Raw genomic sequence first — 20,569 nt, forward strand, 5'->3', positions numbered from 1 at the left:
TACTTAAGGTTTGTGGCCTGGAGCTGGACTTGGTCAGCAATTCAGTATCATCAAAAAGACAGTTCTGATGGAACTGTGAATAATCAGTATTTGAGGGATGAAGAGGAAGATTGGGAAAGGCAAATTAGGGGCTGTGTAGTGCAGTAACCACTTGGAAGGAAAAGTGAAACCTGAAGGCCTGGGGAAGAGACAATGACAGTGAAATGAAAGCAAGAATCAGAAAAGTCTTGTCCAGTTGGGATCAATATTGTCTCATGGTTCAGAGAATCATATGAGAGACTATTGACCCATTCTACCCACAAGATTCTGTGAGTTAGACTTTTGTGACCACATAAGAGCCTTACATTCCAGAAGAGAGCATTTCCTCACAAATGTAAGTACATATAATAACACTTCAGATATATCTGTATATATTTAAGAAGTGAGATCATCTCTCTGAACCCAGTTAATGTATTGGTTGAAAAGGAAATGATTAAATCTACTTCTTTGAGTACAAACCAATTTTGTGTTTTTGATGAGTCTCTTGTATGGAGATATAGTAATATTTATCAGGGTTGTTTTCCTAAATATTTACTATATTTTCAAGGCCTACACTTGTGCTTTATAGGACAATGAGCTTCAGTTTCTGCTCACTCAACTCAGAATAAGATTTTAATAGAAAGTTGAGAATAAAACTATGAAAAAACGAGAAGAAAAGGAAACAAGATAATCAGATGACATGGTACAGAAGATACTGAATTGCTGGATTAAAATAGAAGATACTGAATTGCCAGATTAAAATAGAAGATACTGAATTGCTGAATAAAATTGCGTTGTTTACCAAGACCAAAGGGGATAGTGTAGGTAAAATTAAAGAAGTATACCGTGGAAGAAGCAAGCAGGCAGACACATGAAGAGGAGACCATTGGTGATTGCATGATGGCAGGGACAGCAGAAAAAAGATGAAATGGTATGCAGATGGATAACATGCATTTTGCAGGATTTATGAGTATCTCACATGTCTTATGCCTAATAGGTAAGTGCCTCATTACTTGTATCTACTTATTTTATTTACCAGGCACTTATATGTCACTTATATTCATTCAATTGAACCTCATAACAATCCCATGAAGTAGGCATTTGCATTACTTCCATTTTACCAATGGGGCAACATGAAAAAGTTAAGCAATTAGCCCACAGTCACACAGCTCATAAGTAGCAGAGCCAAGGATTTGAACCCAGTCAGTCTGACTCCAGAGTCCATGTTCTTAACCAAAACACTATGCTGCCTTTCTAAGCTTGAAGGTGAGAAAGAAAGTAATATTTTGTAATGCTATGGTTTGATCTAGAAGGACCTTGACAAGACTTGGACCATTATCGATGAAAACTCATAAATGTAAATGCTAGCTAACAGCTGTCATAACATTTATAGTTGTTCATTTCCATTATGGCTGATGGCTAATTCATTCAGAATTTTAGGCAATTGGGATGCAAAGATGAATTAGACATGGTTCCTGCTTTCAAGTAACACATAGTCTAGAGGAGGAATAAAACAAGAATATCAAATGGTTTAATAGAGAGTGATAAGTACTCCGGTAGCAGTATATAGAGGCTATCATGTGAGCACAAACATTGGATATTTAAATCACAGTGTATCAGAGAAGGCTTCCCTGCAGAGGTGTTATTTGTGTTGGGTCTTGAAGGATGAATAAAACTTAGAAATACAGGAAATGGAGGAACGACATTGTATGTAGAGGAAACAGCAAAAGCCAAGCAACAAGTAAAGGAGAATACAACACATCAGAGACACTGTTCATTAGGTGCCACAGTTCATTAGAACTGGGGTATCAAGTATACATGAGGAAGAAGCAGATGAGGTTAAAGACTTAGAGGCCAAATCATGATTCTTACATGATAAATCAAGGAGCTTGACCCTCTGTCCTGAAAGCAGTAGGGATAGATTGAAGCTTTCATCAGGGAGGTGTGTGTTTGTGTTTGTGTGTGTGTGTGTATGTGTGTGTGTCTTCTTGAGAAAAGAAGTCAGACAAATGTGAAGGATAGATTGGAGGATGGAATGGATCAAATGTATAGACATATTTTGAAGACTATGGCAATAAGCCAGGCAACAAGTTATGGAACCTTAAACTGAGCCAATAGCAATGTGAATGTATAGGAAGAGAAAAACTGAGAGGATGTGTAGGATGTAGAATATACAAGTTAAAGTGATTGTGTATATTTAGGGAGGGGATAAGAAGGACTTTTCCAGAAGAGTGATGACCAGATCCTGGTTTGGGGAATAGCTTCACTAAACTGACTGAGCCACCCAGGCGCCCCTATGGGGAATAGCTTCAATAGAATGGCTTTAGAAAACATATTCCTCATCTTTAGCACCATAAATTCTGACTTAGCAGGACTGGTGTGGCAACTGGAAATCCGGATTCCTTGGAAGTTTCTGAGTTCATTTGGCCATGATAAGGATTGAGAACCATTACAGTGCCTAAGCTTATGGGCTGGGTGCCTAAGAGATAACTAATATGATAATAAATGTTGGAAGAGACTTTTGGCTAAAGAAGAGGAAAGGTGTGGACACATTTACTTTTAGATTTAATTTGAGTTACGTCTAGGAATCTGGGTTGAGCTAGGAACATAGGTTTGGAACTTGAAAAAGAGGTATTGTGTGAAAATAGATGGTGGTAGATGAAGCCATGAGTTTGGGAGGTCATCCTGAAGAATATATGGAATAATGAAAAAGATGGCCTGAGCCCTTAGAAACTAGTATTTAGGGAGTGATCTGAGGAAGAAGGAATCTTCAGAGAGAGTAAAAAGATGTGACTGTTGTCATAGAAACCAAGAGAGGGCAGAATTTCCATAGAAAAGAGTGGCCAATATTAACAAGACTTGTAGATACTCAAATAAGGTAAATAAGAGCAGAAAATTGCCCACTAATTTATAAAGATGGTGACTTTGGTGAGACATATGAGAGCATATATAGTACCATAGTATAGAAGAAAACCAAATCGTGGTAAATTAAGAAGGAAAAGAATTGTAAGAAATTAGAAGCCCTAAGTATAGATGAGCAATTTAAGAAATTTGTCAATAAGGGAAGATGAGAGAGAATAACAGCTAATGGGTTTAGAGGAAGAATTTCTTTTTTCTTTTTCAACACCAGAAGAGGTATGAACATGCTAAGGAGAAGCATGGTAAAGAAAAGAGATTGACAGATACTAGAGAGAGGGCACACCAATGAAAATAATTCTTTCAGGAGGACAGAGGTAACTGAGTCTAGAGTACACTGGGAGGGGTTAGCTTTGAAAAGGAGAGACAACAATTTCATTAAAATTAAAAACAGATGAGATAGGAATTGATGCAAATAAGACTTTAGCATGAGAGAGAGAAGTTGAAGTTTTTTTCTTGATGGTCTCTGTTTTCTTAGTGATACAGGAGAGCCCATCTGCTTTGCCCAAGAAGATAATGTCTACCAGGTACCACCTTCCTCAATAAATTTAATGGAGTACCTAGCACAATGTCTCTCATGTAATACAGTTGGGTAGCCAAATGAAGAAATGAACAAATAAATTCGTTCCATCAAATGATAATATATATTTACAGAAATAGAATAATGAAGTAAAATATGTGCCCATAGAAAGAGATGTATGAAGTAAAAGTATGAAGCCAATATTCTGGAAATGAAATGAAAGCAAAAATGATTGAATCAAGAAAGGGCTGAAACCCAGAAGGTCATATAGAGGAACACACAATGCAGAATCTAGCATTAAAGGATTAGTTTTTAGTTTATGCAAAGCAGTTGGGATACACCATCATATTAGACCTGTCTGATACAGCTAAGCCCTTGATACCCTTGGTATAATGATGAAAGCAAAAAGTTAGTCTATAGTGTTTCCTCACCTCCACTTTATCCAGGGCCATTTAGCCATTAGAAACCACTGGCACATTGCCAAAGACTTATGAAAACGTTTGCAAACTGAAAACAGTATAGGCTTCAAAATATGAAAATAAACTACAAAACTAGAATTAATAACATTCTATCAGCTTCATTAACTTCAAATTTAGTATTCAAAAACTGTCATTGACACTTAAAAATAATTTGTTGGTTAGATTTTCTCCCTTCAAAAAAAACCATACTCATAGCTGGTTAAGCGTCTGACTTCGGCTCAGGTCATGATCTCACAGTTCCCGGGTTCGAGCCCTGTGTTGGGCTCTGTGCTGACAGCTCAGAGCCTGGAACCTGCTTTGGATTTTGTGTCTCCCTCTCTCTCTACCCCTCCCCACTCATGATCTCTTTCTCTCAAAAATAAATAAACATTAAAAAAACCCCTCATGATATGTACAGTTATTTGCCAGGAATCATATCATTTACTATAGCAAAATAATTTTAAATAATCCTTCAAATTACAGCTGTGTGTGTGTGTGTGTGTGTGTGTGTGTGTGTATAACATGTGATGATATGGTGCATCCTAAAATGTCTGTTGTGATGTTGAAGATGTGTGAAAAGTGAGAGGTGTAGGACATCTTACACTTCTAAAACACCTGCTTTCTGTTCCCTCTCACAAGGAAGCCATGTGTTTCACTTGTCCCTTGTGTCATTTGTACTTTCCCCAAACTGGGAAGCCCATTCACTTCAATAGGCTAATTCCTACAGTTATTTGCTCTTCTTTCCCTGATTGAGAAATAGAAATCTTTGTCTCCAGTAAAAGAAATTTTGGTGAGAAATATGGGAGCCTTTTCCACCCTCATTGAACTCATATTATGCATAAGGAAAACACAGAAACTAAGATTCCTTTAGTTGCTTTTAGGATATATGAGAGGATTGGTTCCTGGATCTGGAAAGACAACACAGCATCCAGATAATCTATATTCTCTACCAAAATCTGTCCCTTACTCTTCAATAGGAGACCCAGAAAGTCAGAGGTACTCATAATTGTGCTAACACCCTTGCCTGCATATCCTGTCTCCAATCTGCAACTTCAGGTTATGATATTTGTAACAAAGCAAACAGTCTGCCTTGCAGCCCCATGGCCCAGAAGAGTACAATAGTAGAAAAGACAGCTAAAAGAAATCCTTGTCTTTTCATACATTATTGTCTTTGTGAGATATTGATTGAATAATATACAATATGGGAGAAATAGCATAGACATTTTTGAGCCAGAAAGAACCTTAATGTTGACATCGATGTGCCTTAGAAATATTGATGAATTCAGTACTTTCTATCAACCATACAACTTTTACATTTAAATGCCACTGGACCCCATTCAATTCACTGAGCAAAAATATAGCTTTGGGTTAATATTCTGATTCTTGCCTCTACTCTGCTTCTAGCTATTTGTATTACATTGGAAAGGTACTTTGTGTCCTGATGTCTAACATTCAGCCCCCGAGCCTAATATAGACTACCTGACCCCAGATGTAATTTTCAGTAACATTAATTGACTAGAGAATATTTATTATTCTGACAGTAGGACCCAACCGCTTGACAGCTGCTCCTTCTGTGTGACTGATCGCCTTCTAAGTGCTGTGTTAACAGTTTTGGATCATTGACCAATTTAATTTGAATGCAATTAATTATACACATGTGAGCTCTTCACATTTACTTTAATTAAAATTATATCACAAAAAGAAGAAAATAGATATCAATCAAGTCACATGTTCTTACTTCAAGTATGAGTCATATCTGGTTCAACTTCTCTTTATCTTACATTTAAAAATTCCTAAGGCCCATATACATCTGGGAGCTCTGATCATGTGAACTTTTCTAAAAAACCTGGGTACCCCTACAATTCCATGATCTATTCCATTATCTACACAGTTCTGTTTTGTACCCCAAACAGAAATGTAAATGTGGATCTCTTAACTTATGCCTAAATAATCAATTATATCAAACAGAAATGTAAATGTGGATCTCTTAACTTATGCCTAAATAATCAATTATATGTATAAATTTTAATTGTTTTGGAGATTTTTTCCTTTTGTCTCCTTTTTAATAGGAATTTACTGACTGAAAATGGCAGAAAGAATCTTAGAGAAGTTAGATATTCTGGATAAGCAGGAAAAGATAATCTTGGCTGGAAGAGAAAAGGTTTGTAAATAAAAGCTAAAATTAAATTTAATCATTAAAATGTTATTATTCCAAATGTGAATGATTATTTTTTAATGATGCCGTAGTTGTAAACTAATTTGTAAAAAGCAAATCATTATGTTCAAAAAGTCATCTATGTAAGTATATACCATAAAGAATTAATTAGGTATACAAGGTGACTTCTGGATAGCTGCCATATTATATTAGGATATAATGTATCTAAGGTGATTAAGATAAATCAAATAGGCAGTCGGGGCACCTAGGTGGCTTAGTCGGTTAAGCGTCCGACTTTCGCTTAGGTCATGATCTCGCGGTTTGTGGGTTCGAGCCCCGCTCGGGCTTTGTGCTGACTGCCAGCTCGGAGCCTGGAGCCTGTTTCAGTCTGTGACTGCCTCTCTCTCTGACCCTCCCCTGCTCACGCTGTCTCTCTCTCTCCTAGAAATAAATAAAACATTAAAAAAAAAAATTTAAAAAAAATCAAATAGGCAGTCAAATAGTAAATGTGACTACTCCTATAGTTCTCACTAATATGTTAAACATATAAAAAGTTATGTAATTCACTTATTAAAAGGAAGAAAATATTTGGTATAGCTGCCAAATTAAAAATAAAGGTCATAAGAATTAAACAGGTGAGACTATTATAAAATTCAATACAAAATGTTAATAAAGAATCTAGTTTTCAAAAACTAGATTTTTAGCACATACGATCAATTTAATTTGGTTACACAAAGACTTGTAAAATTATTTAACAATGTGAATAAATGAGGCATAAAGAGCATAGAGTTTGAGAAATCAAAGAAGACATTACAAAGAGGAACTCTGAAGTGACAGAACATATTTGTGAACCTGAAAATCAAAACGTTAATGCTTGAATAGTAACTTTTCTTTTTTTTCATAGTTGTCTCCTTTCATTCAAAAAATAGAGAAGTATTGGAAAAAACAATAAACGCCTTCTTTTATTCCTACTTCAAATTTTAAAGTAGCAAACCAGGAGTAACTTACTAAAGCAGCCATATTAGATTTAAGCACCCCAAAGTTCATTCCTTTTTAATTTTTTTGTTTAAAATGAAATTTAGAAAATTTAATCAGTGATAAATCTATTTAATTTGTCCTGAAATTCCTTTTATATGAATTTTAAATTATGTTTAGTAATAATAATTCCTACCTTTTTTACTAGGGTCTTCTTTTGTATAAACCATTTCCATAAATATTCTTTTTGTGTTACTATGCCTAGTTCATGTGTTACTAATAAAAGATTCTCTGGAAATTCTTTTCAAAGTATATATAATCAAATTTAAATTTTTTATTTTTAATTTTATTTATTTATTTATTATATTTATTTTAGAGATAGAGAGCATGAGTGGAGGTGGGGGCAGAGGGAGAGAGAGAGAGAGAGAGAGAGAAACTTAAACACGCTCATGCTGAGCATGGAGCCTAAGGTGGGCTCAATCCCATGACCCTAGAACCAATTATATATATATATAAATTATGCTTAAAGGAAATAACATAAAGAAAAATTATCTTTGGCCTCTTCAACTGCTTCCTTGAGGCAAACAAAATTTAGCAATTTGATTTTATTCATCTGCATCTTCTTTTTTTTATTTTATTTTTTTTATTTCTGAGAGAGAAAGAGAGAGAGACAGCGTGAACAGGGGAAGGTTAGAGAGAGAGGGAGACACAGAATCCAAAGACAGGCTCCAGGCTCTGAGCTAGCTGTCAGCACAGAGCCCAACATGGGGCTCGAACCCACGAACCATGAGATCATGACCTGAGCCAAAGTCAGACACTTAACTGACTGAGCCACCCAGGCGCCCCTTCATCTGCATCTTCTTTTGTGCTCTTACAAAGATATACATATATTATACATGTATGTATAAACCCATTTATCTTTACATATACTCACAATATAAAAATACAGGTACACATACATATACCTACATACATTTATGAAGGTGAATTGTCTGTTTTCTTTTTTAACGACCAAAAAATGAGACGAAAATATATATATCTCTTTGGTAATTGCTTCTTTATTTTCTTAACCTTTATATTTTGAAACAATTATCAACTTACAGGAAGTTGCAGAGGTACTACAGAGTCCCATTTCCCTTTTACCCAGTTGCCCCCAGTAGTGACATCTTATATGGGTAGTGTACAATACCAAAGCCAGTATGAGTCCCAACCCATATTAACATTGGTGTATTACCATTAACCAGACTACAGATTTCATTTAGTTTTCACCATTTTGAAACCTGCATTCATTTGTCTGTATACGTTCATCAATTTTATCCCATAACAGATTTGTGCAATCACTACCACAATCAAGATACAGCATGTTCCCATCACCATGAAAAAACGCTCTCATGTTACTTCTCTGTATTTGTATCCATATCCCTACTTCATTCTCCACCTACCCTTGGCAATGGCTAATCTGTTCTCCAATCTTTATAATTTAGTAATTTTGATAATGTTATGTAAATGGAATCATTTGGTATGTGAAATTTTGAGATTGATTTTTCACTAAGCATGATGACCGTGGGGCCCTTTTAAGTTTCTGCATGAATCAATAGCTTTATTATTATAAACAATGTATAAATTTTATTGCTGAGTAGTGTGCCATTGTATGGGTGTACAGAGTACCAACCACTCACCTATTGAAGGACATTTGGGTTGTTTTTAGTATTTTACTTTTAAAAATAAAGCTGCTTTAAAAAAGATTAAAGAGAACTGCTGTGAATATTTGTGTACAGGTTTTTGTGTGAACATAAGTTTTCATTTCCCTGGGATAATACTCAAGAATGTAATTATTGGTATAAGTTCTGTCTCTTAAATGTAACAAGGTCAAGGCCACAAGGTTTGATGTGAGTTTCCCCTCCCTGCCTCTCAGCCTGGAAACTGCCTTCAATAAGCAAGCTGAGCCATTGTGGGATTTACCTCATTTGTTTCCCTTTTCTCAGAGATTATAGTCCCCCCTCTGCCTGTTCTCTAATGCCTGATTACAGTTGTTTTCATATGTTTTGTCTGGTTTTCTAGTTGTTTACGGCAGGAGGGCTTTTCCTATAGCACTTAATCCTTTATTGGCGGAAGCAGAAGTTCCTATCCTTTGACTTGTTTTCAAAATTTTTCAACACTTTATTCCTCTGTGCAGTGCTGAGAGAATTTTTTAGAAAAGATTTCTGGCTCCTTCACTAACTCATTAGCTATATCTTTTTCCCTCTTCAGCCCATCTATATAAATATTTGAACAAAGTCTTTTGATTGCTTTCTTCACTTGTTTCTGGCTCATACAACAAGATGAATGTTGGAGTGATTCACCACGTGCATGGGGAGAGCAAGAGCAGCGGGTTAGAGACCAGCTTCCTCTTCTTCCAATAACTCTATGTATCAATATTTTCCTTGTGTAATATATAGGTCATTCTTACATTATGAATTTTAGAATTAGGAGGGAGCTTTCATGATCATCTAGTCTAACATCCTATCATTTCATCGATGGGAAAAGAGTAGCTTAGGTCACACAGCAACGGTATAAAAAAATGTTGGTACACAAGGGCCCCAGTTTTTAATCTGTAATATTTTGCCATTAGTGACTGGGACATAAATTCTGTGTGAGTGCATAAAGTGAGACTAATTTCATCTGTTCTATACAGGATTTTCTCTATATGAAAAGTGCTCGTTTTTTTCACAGTGTTATACTTTGGATTTATTGCAGAAAAACAGGCTTCAGAGTCAAGTAAAGAAAAAGACTTTGGTTACACCACTGACATTTGACTTGCAGTTGGAATTTGAAGAGGCTATTGCTCCATCTACATCTCAGAAAGTATCCAGGATCACAGAAGACAAGTCATGTGGTATTAAAAAACCAAAAAGGTAACCATCCTAATTACCTCAAACTTTCAGTTTGAAGTTTTAAAGCATTACTGTAGATTTGCCTTAGATTATGTAATCTGTATTAAATGTAAGTTTTGTCAAACATAGGCATGTTTCATTGCACTTATGAGTTACAAAACACTTAATCAGCATTCTGAATAAATTAGTTTGTAAAATATTTATTGTAACATTTTACTATTACAGATGGTTATTAGATAGTAATTATAATTCTGGATTTTTAAGGAAAGACTTGTCTTGAATTCTATTACAGTGCCCCAGATTAATGTCAGGATTTATTTCAAACTTTAGACCAATAGACTGCCAAAGGAAGTCCCCCAACCAAGTAAGGCAGTTTCTCTGTGTACTTATAAGAAGTAGCCTGAATATGTCATACTTGGTCTTTCACTGGCATTGTGGATGTGTGTAATGCTATATAATTTTTCTAGGCATCAGAAATGTAGAGGAGAGGCCAGACAAAACAAATAATAAGATGTAGAATCAATAGAACTTCTATTGTACCTTGGTGGTAGTATGGACACTGTTCTAACCTCATTTATTCTGTGTAACCATTCAATATGTTCAGTGCAATTTTATAGATGAAAAGTCCATCTGGGTGGGGTTAAATAACTTGCCCATGGTCACACAGATAAGTGGCTCAAGCTGGATTTAAACTCTAGCAGTCCAATTTCAGTACCTGTGCTCTTTATTACTCATGCAGCTAGATGAATGTTGGATGACGAATTTATCACTACCCCATTCTGAATGTAGAATGACTTGCAGTTTTCAGGCTTGGTTACTAAGTGCATTATAACATTTTGTACTTAGACTGAGAATATATGATGAAACACAGATTGGGGTGGATACGAGGATTACAGTGATGAGGTCTGAGTTTTACTTTGGATATATTAAGTTTTAGAAGTCTGTGGGGCATTCATGAGGGGGCATTCTTCTAGGAAGCCACCCATTCTTGTCAGGGGGTCCTTTTTAGCTGTAACAGAATGATTGCTTAAGTAACAGATCATAAGACAGAACATTTCTGTCCTCATATCAACAATGATATCCAGGTTACATTGGTTATATTGGATAAATTCAGTTCCTCCATATCTGGAGATACAGGGACCTGGTCTTGTAAGTTTTGTTAATTATAATTCAGGATGCCAGTCTCCACCAGTGCTCACAAACCTCACTCCTACACTGAGCCATGATGGCAGATGTACTTCACACAGCTGATTCATGTGAAGACTAATGACAGAGATGCACTGTTCTAGCTCAGTGGTTCTCAAACGTGAAGGGCTCTTTAAAACATGGATTGCTGGGCTGCACTTGCAGAGTTTTTGATTCAGTATTTTTGATTGGGTAGGTCTGTGTGAGGCCTGATAATTTGCATGTCTAGTAAGTTTCCAGGAAATGCTGGTGCTGCTGGTCCAGGGACCAACCTTTGAGTCTTTCTGCTCTAGCTTATGTTCTGCTGATCTAGCTGCCCAACACTAACATCTGTTCATTCCAGTTTTCTCCCATACAGTTTGCCGAATATCACAGCCTGGTGCTGTGATCACCTAACTGATGAAACCTTACCAGGTTTATTTGCAGCTGTGCTTCACCTTCAGAGTAGTAGTTTTCAACCCACCTGCACATTAGTATTACTCAGGGAGCTTTAAAATAATTGGTTTCTACTTTAATTAGTTTGGAGTAAATCCCAGGTATTACTATTTTTAAGATTCCCCAAAAGATTCTTACATAAAACTAAGATTGAGAACTATTCAAATTATTAGGGTTTTTTTCTCAGTTACTCCCAGAGACATGTAACTATTAGCTCAGGATTTTTGCATTTTTCTCGGATAAATGGGAACCGATTAAATATTAAAATATTAACTGAGAGACCTCAGTTAATCTGTATATAGTCTCTAAGATTTCTCAGTAAACACCAAATCTACTCTTCTCTGCAACTTTTCATAAGTGGACCTTTTACAGAAAAGTCATATTCATGTTAGCAAAACTTCCTTTTAAAAATTACCTAGAATAAGGTATTTTAAAGGAAATACAAAGAGAGGCACCCAGGTGGCTCAGTTGTTTGTGTGCAGCTCTTGGTTTCAGCTCAGGTCATGATCTTCAGATCCATGGGATCAAGCCCCGAGTGTGGCTCTGTGCTGACAATGTGGGGCCTTCTTGGGATTCTTTCTCTCCCTCTCTCTCTCTGCCCCTCCTCCTCTGGTGAGCTTGCTCTCTCTCTTTCTCTCTCTCTCCTTTGAAAAAATAAAAGAAAGACAAAGTGATTTTTCTATTTTTTAAGCATTAATATTGCATTATCAGATGAAAATGGCCATTTTAGCATTTATAAAGTGATAAGAAATAGAAAACAAGTTAGGGGTAAGGAGACTGATTAAAGGTATTTAAATTATCACTGAAAGTTACCTCGGGAAATAATTCAAGGCTACTGAAATTACAAAAAAATGATATTTTTCTTTTTTTTAAGTTTATTTATTTTGAGAGAGAGAGAGAGCAAGAGCAGGGGAGGGGCAGAGAGAGAGGGAGAGAAAATTCCAAGCAGGATTCTATCAGTGCAGAAGGCTATTCAGAGCTCAAACTCAAGAATGATGAGATCATGACCTGAGCTGAAATCGAGAGTTAGACACTTAACTGACTGAGCCATATAGGTGCCCCAAGAATATTTTCCTTTAGATTAATAGATTAATAGGGGCTATTCATTAGATTTATTTTCCTATAAAGAAATCTATACTGAGACCTGTCAAAAGAATATTACTTTTAGAAAAAGTTTTATGACAAAAGGATAAACTTGCATATAGGAAAGAGAGTTAAATATTAATAAAGGATTCTCCTGAAGTCTATAGTGAAATTTAATTGGTCAAATTCCTTCTTCCTTTAGTTCAATATGCATGTCTGGTACACTGTGTGACATTAGCCTGGCATAGAGATTAAGAAGAGGTTTATAGGTCAGTTGCCAGGTTTGTATCTTAGCTTTGCTTTCTACTAGTTGTGACCTTGGACTAGTTATGTAATCTTTTGTGTCTCAGTCTGCTCATATTTACAGTGTGGATAATAATAGTATGTATTCCATAGGGTTGTTTTGCAAGTTAAATGTATTGAAATATGTGAAGAGTTTAAAATAGGCACTCAGAAAAGAACAAAACAAAAACAAAACCCAGCAATAAAAATATAAGCTGTATTAAACATAGGCAAAGGAAGGAAAAATAAGATAAAAACAGAAAGAGAGGCAAACCATAAGAGACTCTTAAATACAGAGAAGAAACTGAGGATTGCTGGAGGGGTGGTGGGTGGGGGATGGGCACTTGTGACGAGCTTTGGGTGTTGTATGTTAATGATGAATCACTAGGTTCTACTTTTGAAATCAATACTAAAAAAATAGAAAAATAAATATGCTGTATTTTTGAAATATACAATCATATATTCTAATCATTAAAAATAAGATAGTAATGAGAGTCACAAGCCATATTTACATATAGCAATCATTTCTAAAATCTTAGGTAAAATATGACTTACAGGTAAGTAGGGTGAGGTGGGCTGGGAACAGGAAGGATAGAGAAGATGGAGGCTTTTATGTGAGTGGTAGCAGAGATTCATGTCTCATTCCTGATGCCCACACCATTTCTCAATTATGCAGGCACAGGCTCCTTCAAGGCTCCAAGAGGATTCTGGGGAGGTAACAGTCTCAACTCCAGCGCTCTGTGGGGAGAGGTTCACTACTGGGTTGAACACTTTCTCTTCTCTGTAGCTGGAAGAGGACTCCTTATTATTGCTCATACCTGGATAAACCTGACATTCTAGAGGAGGGCCTCTTTACACTGACTGCCTACTTGACAGCTTTTTGGAAAATATGCTGAACCCTGCCTAGAGATCATGATTTAACTCTGAGGGGGGTGGGGGGGAGGAGTGTGGGCATTGGTGTTTTTTCAGAGCACCCTAGATAGTTCTAATATACATATGGAAATTTAAGAAACATTTCTAGAGGCCTCTTCATTTGTTACTCCCTCAATCAAGAGACCCTCCTATGACAGCTTGTTTGCCACTGATACTCTGCAAAATAATCTTCTCTCTCACTGACTGATATTACCTGTATCTCAAATAGCCTGACATTTATATATGCTGAGGGAACTCACACTCACTGAAATGAGAGGTCAAAGAGAAATCCCAGGTCATGCTGACTGCCAGCTCAGAGCCTGGAGCCTGTTTCAGAGTCTGTGTCTCCCTCTCTCTCTGACCCTCCCCTGCTCGTGCTGTCTGTCTCTCTCTCCTAGAAATAAATAAAAATATTTTAAAAAATTGAGTAGAAAAATAAAAATAGCATACAGATAAAAACTGGATTGATAGTCTAGAAGGTCAAATAGAAGCAAAATCTTAAGAAAATACAAAAAATAAAATGGAAAAGATTGAAAAGGGATATATAGTAAGGTTTCAAGATAGTCAACCTGTAAATATATACCTAATACATAAATCAGGAAAGTAAGAAACATGGTAAGGAAATATTAAGGGAAAAAATGACATTTTGTGAAGACAGACTTGAATTTTCAGATAAAAAGGATTACCAACTGCTAGACTTACAGTAAAATTATTTAAGTCCAAAGGCAGAAAAATATTGGTTAATTACAAAGGAAATGAAGTCAAATGAGTTTCATATGTCTCATCTGCATCTCTGAGGCTAGAAGACAATGAACAGTTTTAAACCTTTGAACAGAATGGCAATCCAGCAATCCTCTATTTAGATGAATCATCATTTATATATGAGAAGAAAGGAGAAATTTTTGGATATGAAAATCTTTAGAAGGTAATCCACCTATATATTCTTTCTGAGAAATTTACCTGGAGAAATGTTTTATCTAAGTTAAAATCAAATATAAGTGAAATAAAGATCCAAACGGGATGTCTTTATGACAAAAATATATATATTTGGAATGATCCCATGATACCAGAATGAAAGGTCTGTTCTTCCATCTGACAGTGGCTGTTCTGTAAAATCATAAAACATTCCAAAGCATTTCCAGGGAAGTTACCCATAACAGATTCCTAGTTGGGAAGAGGCAGCTTTTAAAGCAATCCCCATGCTTCCATCTGGGCTGTGTCCTGCTCTTGGGTTTCTTCCTTTTGTGTGCCAACGACATTTCATATCCATTCCTTCCTTTAACTCCAGTCCATGCAGCACAGAGTCAAGGCCTTTACCTATATTCCCTTTAACTCAACTGAAACAGGATGTAATTTCACAGGGGATTTTTCTAAATATAAGACCATGAAAGAGTGAGTGAAGGTGGATCAATTAAAAATATATAAGCAGTTCAAAACCAATAAAGCTTATAAAAAACAGATTTATGATTTTGTGCTAGTGAATTAAACCACCAAATTCATAATCCAAGTTCCATTCTTTATATACATGAGAACGTAATGTGAAGAACTCAGTTTTTATTCTTAGGCTCTTATCCTCCCGTTTCTTCTTCCTACTGTTGAGAAGAAATTCTCCACCAATCTTTTGTATTTCTGTGCATCTTGCAAGCAGAGGCACTGGTTACCTTGTTCCTAGCTAGCTTCTCAAGAGTTTTTGTATAACAAACAAACTTGAAAGAAGTAGTGCTTTTCTTTGAACAAGAACAGGTATATTACTCTTCATTTTAAAAGATTTGCATTCTGTAAGCTCAGGGTTCCACTCTCCTAGTAACTTACTGTGTGTGCAGAAGTCATCTGGCCTGGCCCTCTGCTTGTTGCCTTGTGGAATTGAGGCTCAGAGAACTGATACAGTTCTCTATAGGACTGTCTTTATATACCCCATTTATCTATCCCATAAGCCTCTCTGCTTCTGGGCAGCAGGATTTATATTTTAATTATTAGTCAACTAAATCCTTAAAATTAATCCATATAATAAAGTTTTTAAACAATATGACAAGAGACTATACAAACTAGAAAAGAAAGTCAAGATCAGTTGAGAACAGAGTTTGTGTATAATGAATCTTATAAACCAACCCAGCTAAGAATAAAGCAACTGAACTGAAATTTGACCTCTTCCTATGTCCCAAATGTTTTGTTAAGCAACTTCTAAACTTTATTTTACATAATTCTTATACTAACCCTATAAGGTAGCTATTACCACATTTGGCCTGTGAAGGACAGATTCAAAGGAAATCAGTATTCTGCAGAACTTCACATAGAGTCAAGATGCAAAGTAAGGTCCGACTCCAAACTCCACACTCTTTGGTTCACCATAAGGAAATCCATATTCAAACATCTCTATATATTCTGTAAGTGTATTTGAAAAATACCTTAGTAAGATAAAGATTTAAAAAAATTACTCCTTAACAAGACTATATAGCCAACTTCATCCTTAGAATGGAACTCTTGACACATTCCCACTTAAATTAGAAGCAGAAGGATTCTCATTCTAACCAGTATACTATACTATTCTACAAGTACTTGCCAATGATATTAGATAAGAACATAAGACAAAAATATACATTTTTTGAAAGGAATAAAATGTTTTATGAAGATTAAATGAATGTTTACTGAAAAATCCAAAGAGAATAAACTAAAGTCTCATTGGAAGTTAGAAGATAATAAGAAAGTTTAATAAAAATTTACCAGGACAATTTGTGCACTCAGCAGATTTTTATTGCGCTTGTACTATGTGCCAGTCAATGTGCTAGGTGCTGGGAATACCAGAGTGAACAAAATCTGCCCTCAATTTACATTTTAGGATAAGGTGGGAAGACAGATAATAAACTAAATGAACAAATGAATATTTAATGTAAATCCATTAGTGATAAGTACTATGAAGAAAATGATAGTAAATTAAAGGTTGTACAGAGATTGAAATTGAGCAGGGTCTTACAAAATGCTCTCTTATAACTTAAGGGAGTAACTCTTGGCAATAGCTGGGGAATATTCTTGGAGTGAGAATTTTGAACTTTATTTGAGTCCAGTAGAAAACATTTGGAGGGAAATGGCAATCACATGTTTATTTTACAGATGCCACCATGACCGCATTGGGAATAGACTGTAGGGGATGAGTGATAGCCGAGAGAGCAGGCAGAAGGCAACAGATACATGGAAGTAGCTCAGATGGGAAGGTGTCTTGGACTTGGGTAGAAGTAATAAGGAAAGAAGTAGTTGGATTTGGGATGCATTTCAAAGAAAGATCTAGTGAGGCTTACCAACAGTTGGGAATGAGGAGTGAGAGAAAGAAATCAGAGATATTGTCGAGTTTTGGGCCTAAGGCTTTGTTTGAATGGAGATGGGGAAGCCTCAAAGATTGGGAAGGAAGCGGAAGCAAAGATAAGGTTTTGAATGTGTTAAGTTTGAGATGCCTATGATAGCAGAAGTCATGTAGCAGTTGGATATATAAATCTGGAGCTCAGAGAGGAGTTTGAACACCTGGATTTATAAATCTCCCTTTATAAATGACCCTTTAGATAATATGTGAAGATATGAGATTAGATATCAACTGAGGATGAGTGTTTGAGGTCAAAAGACTGAGTCATGGATTATTCCAGTGTTTAGAGGTCAGAAATATAATGAATAATGTAATACTATTAACTTTATTACACACCATCAGTAGTCAAAGGATTTAGTGGAGAAATTTTCTCTTATAATAAATAAATGCTATGATCCTATCTGGTATATTATTTTGGTATCTGAACTGACCCGAACTCTGAGTCCCATCACCTTGACTTATGTCCGACAAAGTCCCCAATATCTCATTTAATGAATTTCCAGCATATTTTTAAAAAAGGTTAATCAGCTTGTGAACTATAGTTTCCTAGAGTGCCCTCTCTATGACAACAGTAGCTTCCTGTCTGTCTCTACTTCAAGGGATTATCCCTAATACTTTCATCTCTGGCTTAGTACCAACGTTTTACACTCTGTACCATAATAGTATTAATACAACAACATCTTAATCTATGTAATTGGGACTTCACCACATTTCTCAAAATTTATTTTTAGATTAGTTTTGTAGATTTTTTCTGGTTATTTTAACTTAGATTACTTTTATTTTTTCTAGATATATCACCTTTAAAAATGAACCTGAACCTACAAAGAATGATTTTATGCCACACTTTGTACCAACAAATACAAAAAATAAAGAAAGGAAGTCAATAGGTAAGGCTGTGCATAACATATTTACTTCTCCTTTAACTTACGAATGAGTGCTTTTGCTTTTATCATATACTTTGTTATTTATTAATGTATATCTTTTTTAATGTTTTGTTTGTTTTTTTATTATTATTTCTGAGAGAGAGAAAGAGACAGTGTGAGCAGGAGAGGGTCAGAGAGAGAGGGAGACACAGAATCCAAAGCAGGCTCCAGGCTCTGAGCTGGCTGTCAGCACAGAGCCTGATGTGGGGCTTGAACCCAGGAACTGTGAGATCATGACCTGAGCTGAAGCTGGATGCTCAACTGACTGAGCCACCCAGGCGCCCCTTATTAATGTATATCTTAAAAGTTCTTGACCATTGGATGTTTCTGTTGAAAGAATTTTCTTGAAAGCATATGGTGTGTAACTGCAGTGTGAAAGATTTCAGTGAGCTATAAAGAAGAATTTCCCGAGAGGTAGAGATGTTAAATATCAGAATGGACAATTTATACAATTCACAAATTAAGAATATATTTTTGTTTATATATTTATTTTTCTTGAAAGAAAGCATCCGAGTTTCCTTTAAGCTCAACCCTAAGAGTTTCTTTATTGTTAAAAAATCAATCGAGTATGGACATCTTGCTTAATAAAAACTAACTTTACAGAAACTGTAAAGGAACTTTCTTAGAACATTAAGGAATCTGTCAGCTAAGAACAAGCACGGCCGATCTTCAGAGAATTTGAGTGTTTTGTGTTCCTTTTTTTTCTTTCTCTGGAATTATCAAAATACCATTCGATTGCATCATTCTCATTGACCTCTTTGACTGAGTAAGGCTCCTTTACTCCACATTGCCCCATACTGCCTCATTTCTCTAATACTCTTCATCATCTAAATTCTCAAAGGATTTGTTTATATACACTGTCTCTACTTCCACTTTTGTTCAAACTTCAGACAACTCTAGTCTGGATTCTGTCTCCACCATCTTACTGAAGTTGCACTGATCAATCTCCTTTGCTAAATCCAAATAATAGTTTTCTGTTTTTATTTTCTTCCACCTTTCTATAACAAATATAGTTGGTCAATAATTCCTTCCTTCTGAAAACTCTCCTCTTAGGGGTTTTGGAACCCATATCTCTTGTTTTCCTGCTATTTCACTCCTCAGTCTCCCTTCTTAATTTATCTTCTCCATCATTAAAATCCTGTACAGTTGACCCTTAAACAACTTCATCGGGGCACTGACTCCAAAGCACAGTTAAAAATCCACATATAACTTGTGATTCCCCCAAAATTTAACAATTATTAGCCTATCGTTGACCAGAAACCTTTCCAATAATATAAACATATTTTGTCTTTATATGTATTATATGTTATCTTCTTATAATAAAGTAAGCTAAAGAAAAATGTTATTAAGAGAATCATAAGGATAAGAAAATACATTTACAGTGTTGTACTATCAAAAAATCCATATGTAAGTGGATTCATGCAGTTCAAACCTATGGTATTCAAGGATCAATTGTATATCACAACTCATCTATTCTACTGTTGAAATTTTAAGTTTTAGTTTCTCAACCATTACAATGATGAAATGAACATTCTTGTTTATGCTCCTGTTGCATATGTGTATTTTTTGAGAGTATATATCCAGGATTTATATTGCCAAATGTACTTATCTTCAACTGTATAAATACTGACAAACTTTCCAATGTATTTGTACCGTTTTATACTCCTGTCAGATTTGGGAGAATTCTTTTTGTTCTGCTTTCTTGCTAAGATAAGAACTGCCAGATTTTTATTTTAGCAATCTACTGGATATGTAATAGTATATCATTATGTTTTAATTTGCATTTCTGTGATTACTAGTAAGTTTAAGAACTTTTTCATAAGACCAAGTAAATTTACACTTTGGAAATCATCCAAGCCTTAGCTCATTTTAAAAGTAGGTTTTTGTCCTTTTCTCATTAATTTCTTTATATATTTTGGTGACTAGTTTTTTTGTTGGTTTTCTGTGTTGTGAATATTTTCTTTTTTTACTCTATGATGTCTTTTTGATGAAGAGAAATTCTTTCACTTTAATAAAGTGAAGTATACCAAATCTTTCACCATTTGTTTAGGATGCTTTGTAGCATATTTAAGGAATTGTTCCCTGCTCTGTGATGATGAAGACCTTCTCCTATTTATATTGTAAAATACTTTAGTTCTTCTTTTTATATTTAGGCCTAAAGTCTACCTGGAATTAAATTTTGAGTGAGGTAAGGGTCAAGTTTATTTTTTTCATGTGGATATAGAGTTATCTGAGCATGTTATTTAAAAGGCTATTCTTGGGGAACTTGGTGACTCAGTCAGTTAAGTGTCCAACTTCTGCTCAGGTCATGATCTCATGGTTTGTGAGTTCCAGCCCCGTGTCCAACTCTATGCTGACAGAGCCTTTAGCCTGCTTCAGATTCTGTGTCTCCCTCTCTCTGCCCCTTCTCCATTTATACTCTTTATCTCTCTCTCTCTCTCTCTCTCTCAAAAATATATAAACATTTAAAAAATAATTTTTT

The 20,569-nt window shown here is 35.5% G+C and overlaps 1 protein-coding gene across 2 annotated transcripts in view; it reads left to right on the top strand.

The window, feature by feature from the left end:
* Positions 1–613: 613 nt before the first annotated feature.
* CUNH1orf141 (chromosome unknown C1orf141 homolog) overlaps positions 614–20,569 on the top strand; it is a 35,373-nt gene continuing 15,417 nt past the window's right edge. For both annotated transcript variants that reach the window (XM_077776353.1, XM_077776354.1), the window contains exons 1-4: positions 614–1,015; positions 5,982–6,073; positions 9,779–9,936; positions 17,954–18,051. In XM_077776353.1, coding sequence (XP_077632479.1) covers positions 5,999–6,073; positions 9,779–9,936; positions 17,954–18,051 — 331 coding nt within the window. In that variant the 5' untranslated portion in view covers positions 614–1,015; positions 5,982–5,998. The remainder of the gene's footprint in view (positions 1,016–5,981; positions 6,074–9,778; positions 9,937–17,953; positions 18,052–20,569) is intronic.

This window comes from Crocuta crocuta, unplaced genomic scaffold (assembly GCF_008692635.1).
Source record: "Crocuta crocuta isolate KB4526 unplaced genomic scaffold, BGI_CrCroc_1.0 scaffold17, whole genome shotgun sequence".
In the NCBI taxonomy this organism is placed as follows: Eukaryota; Metazoa; Chordata; class Mammalia; order Carnivora; family Hyaenidae; genus Crocuta; species Crocuta crocuta.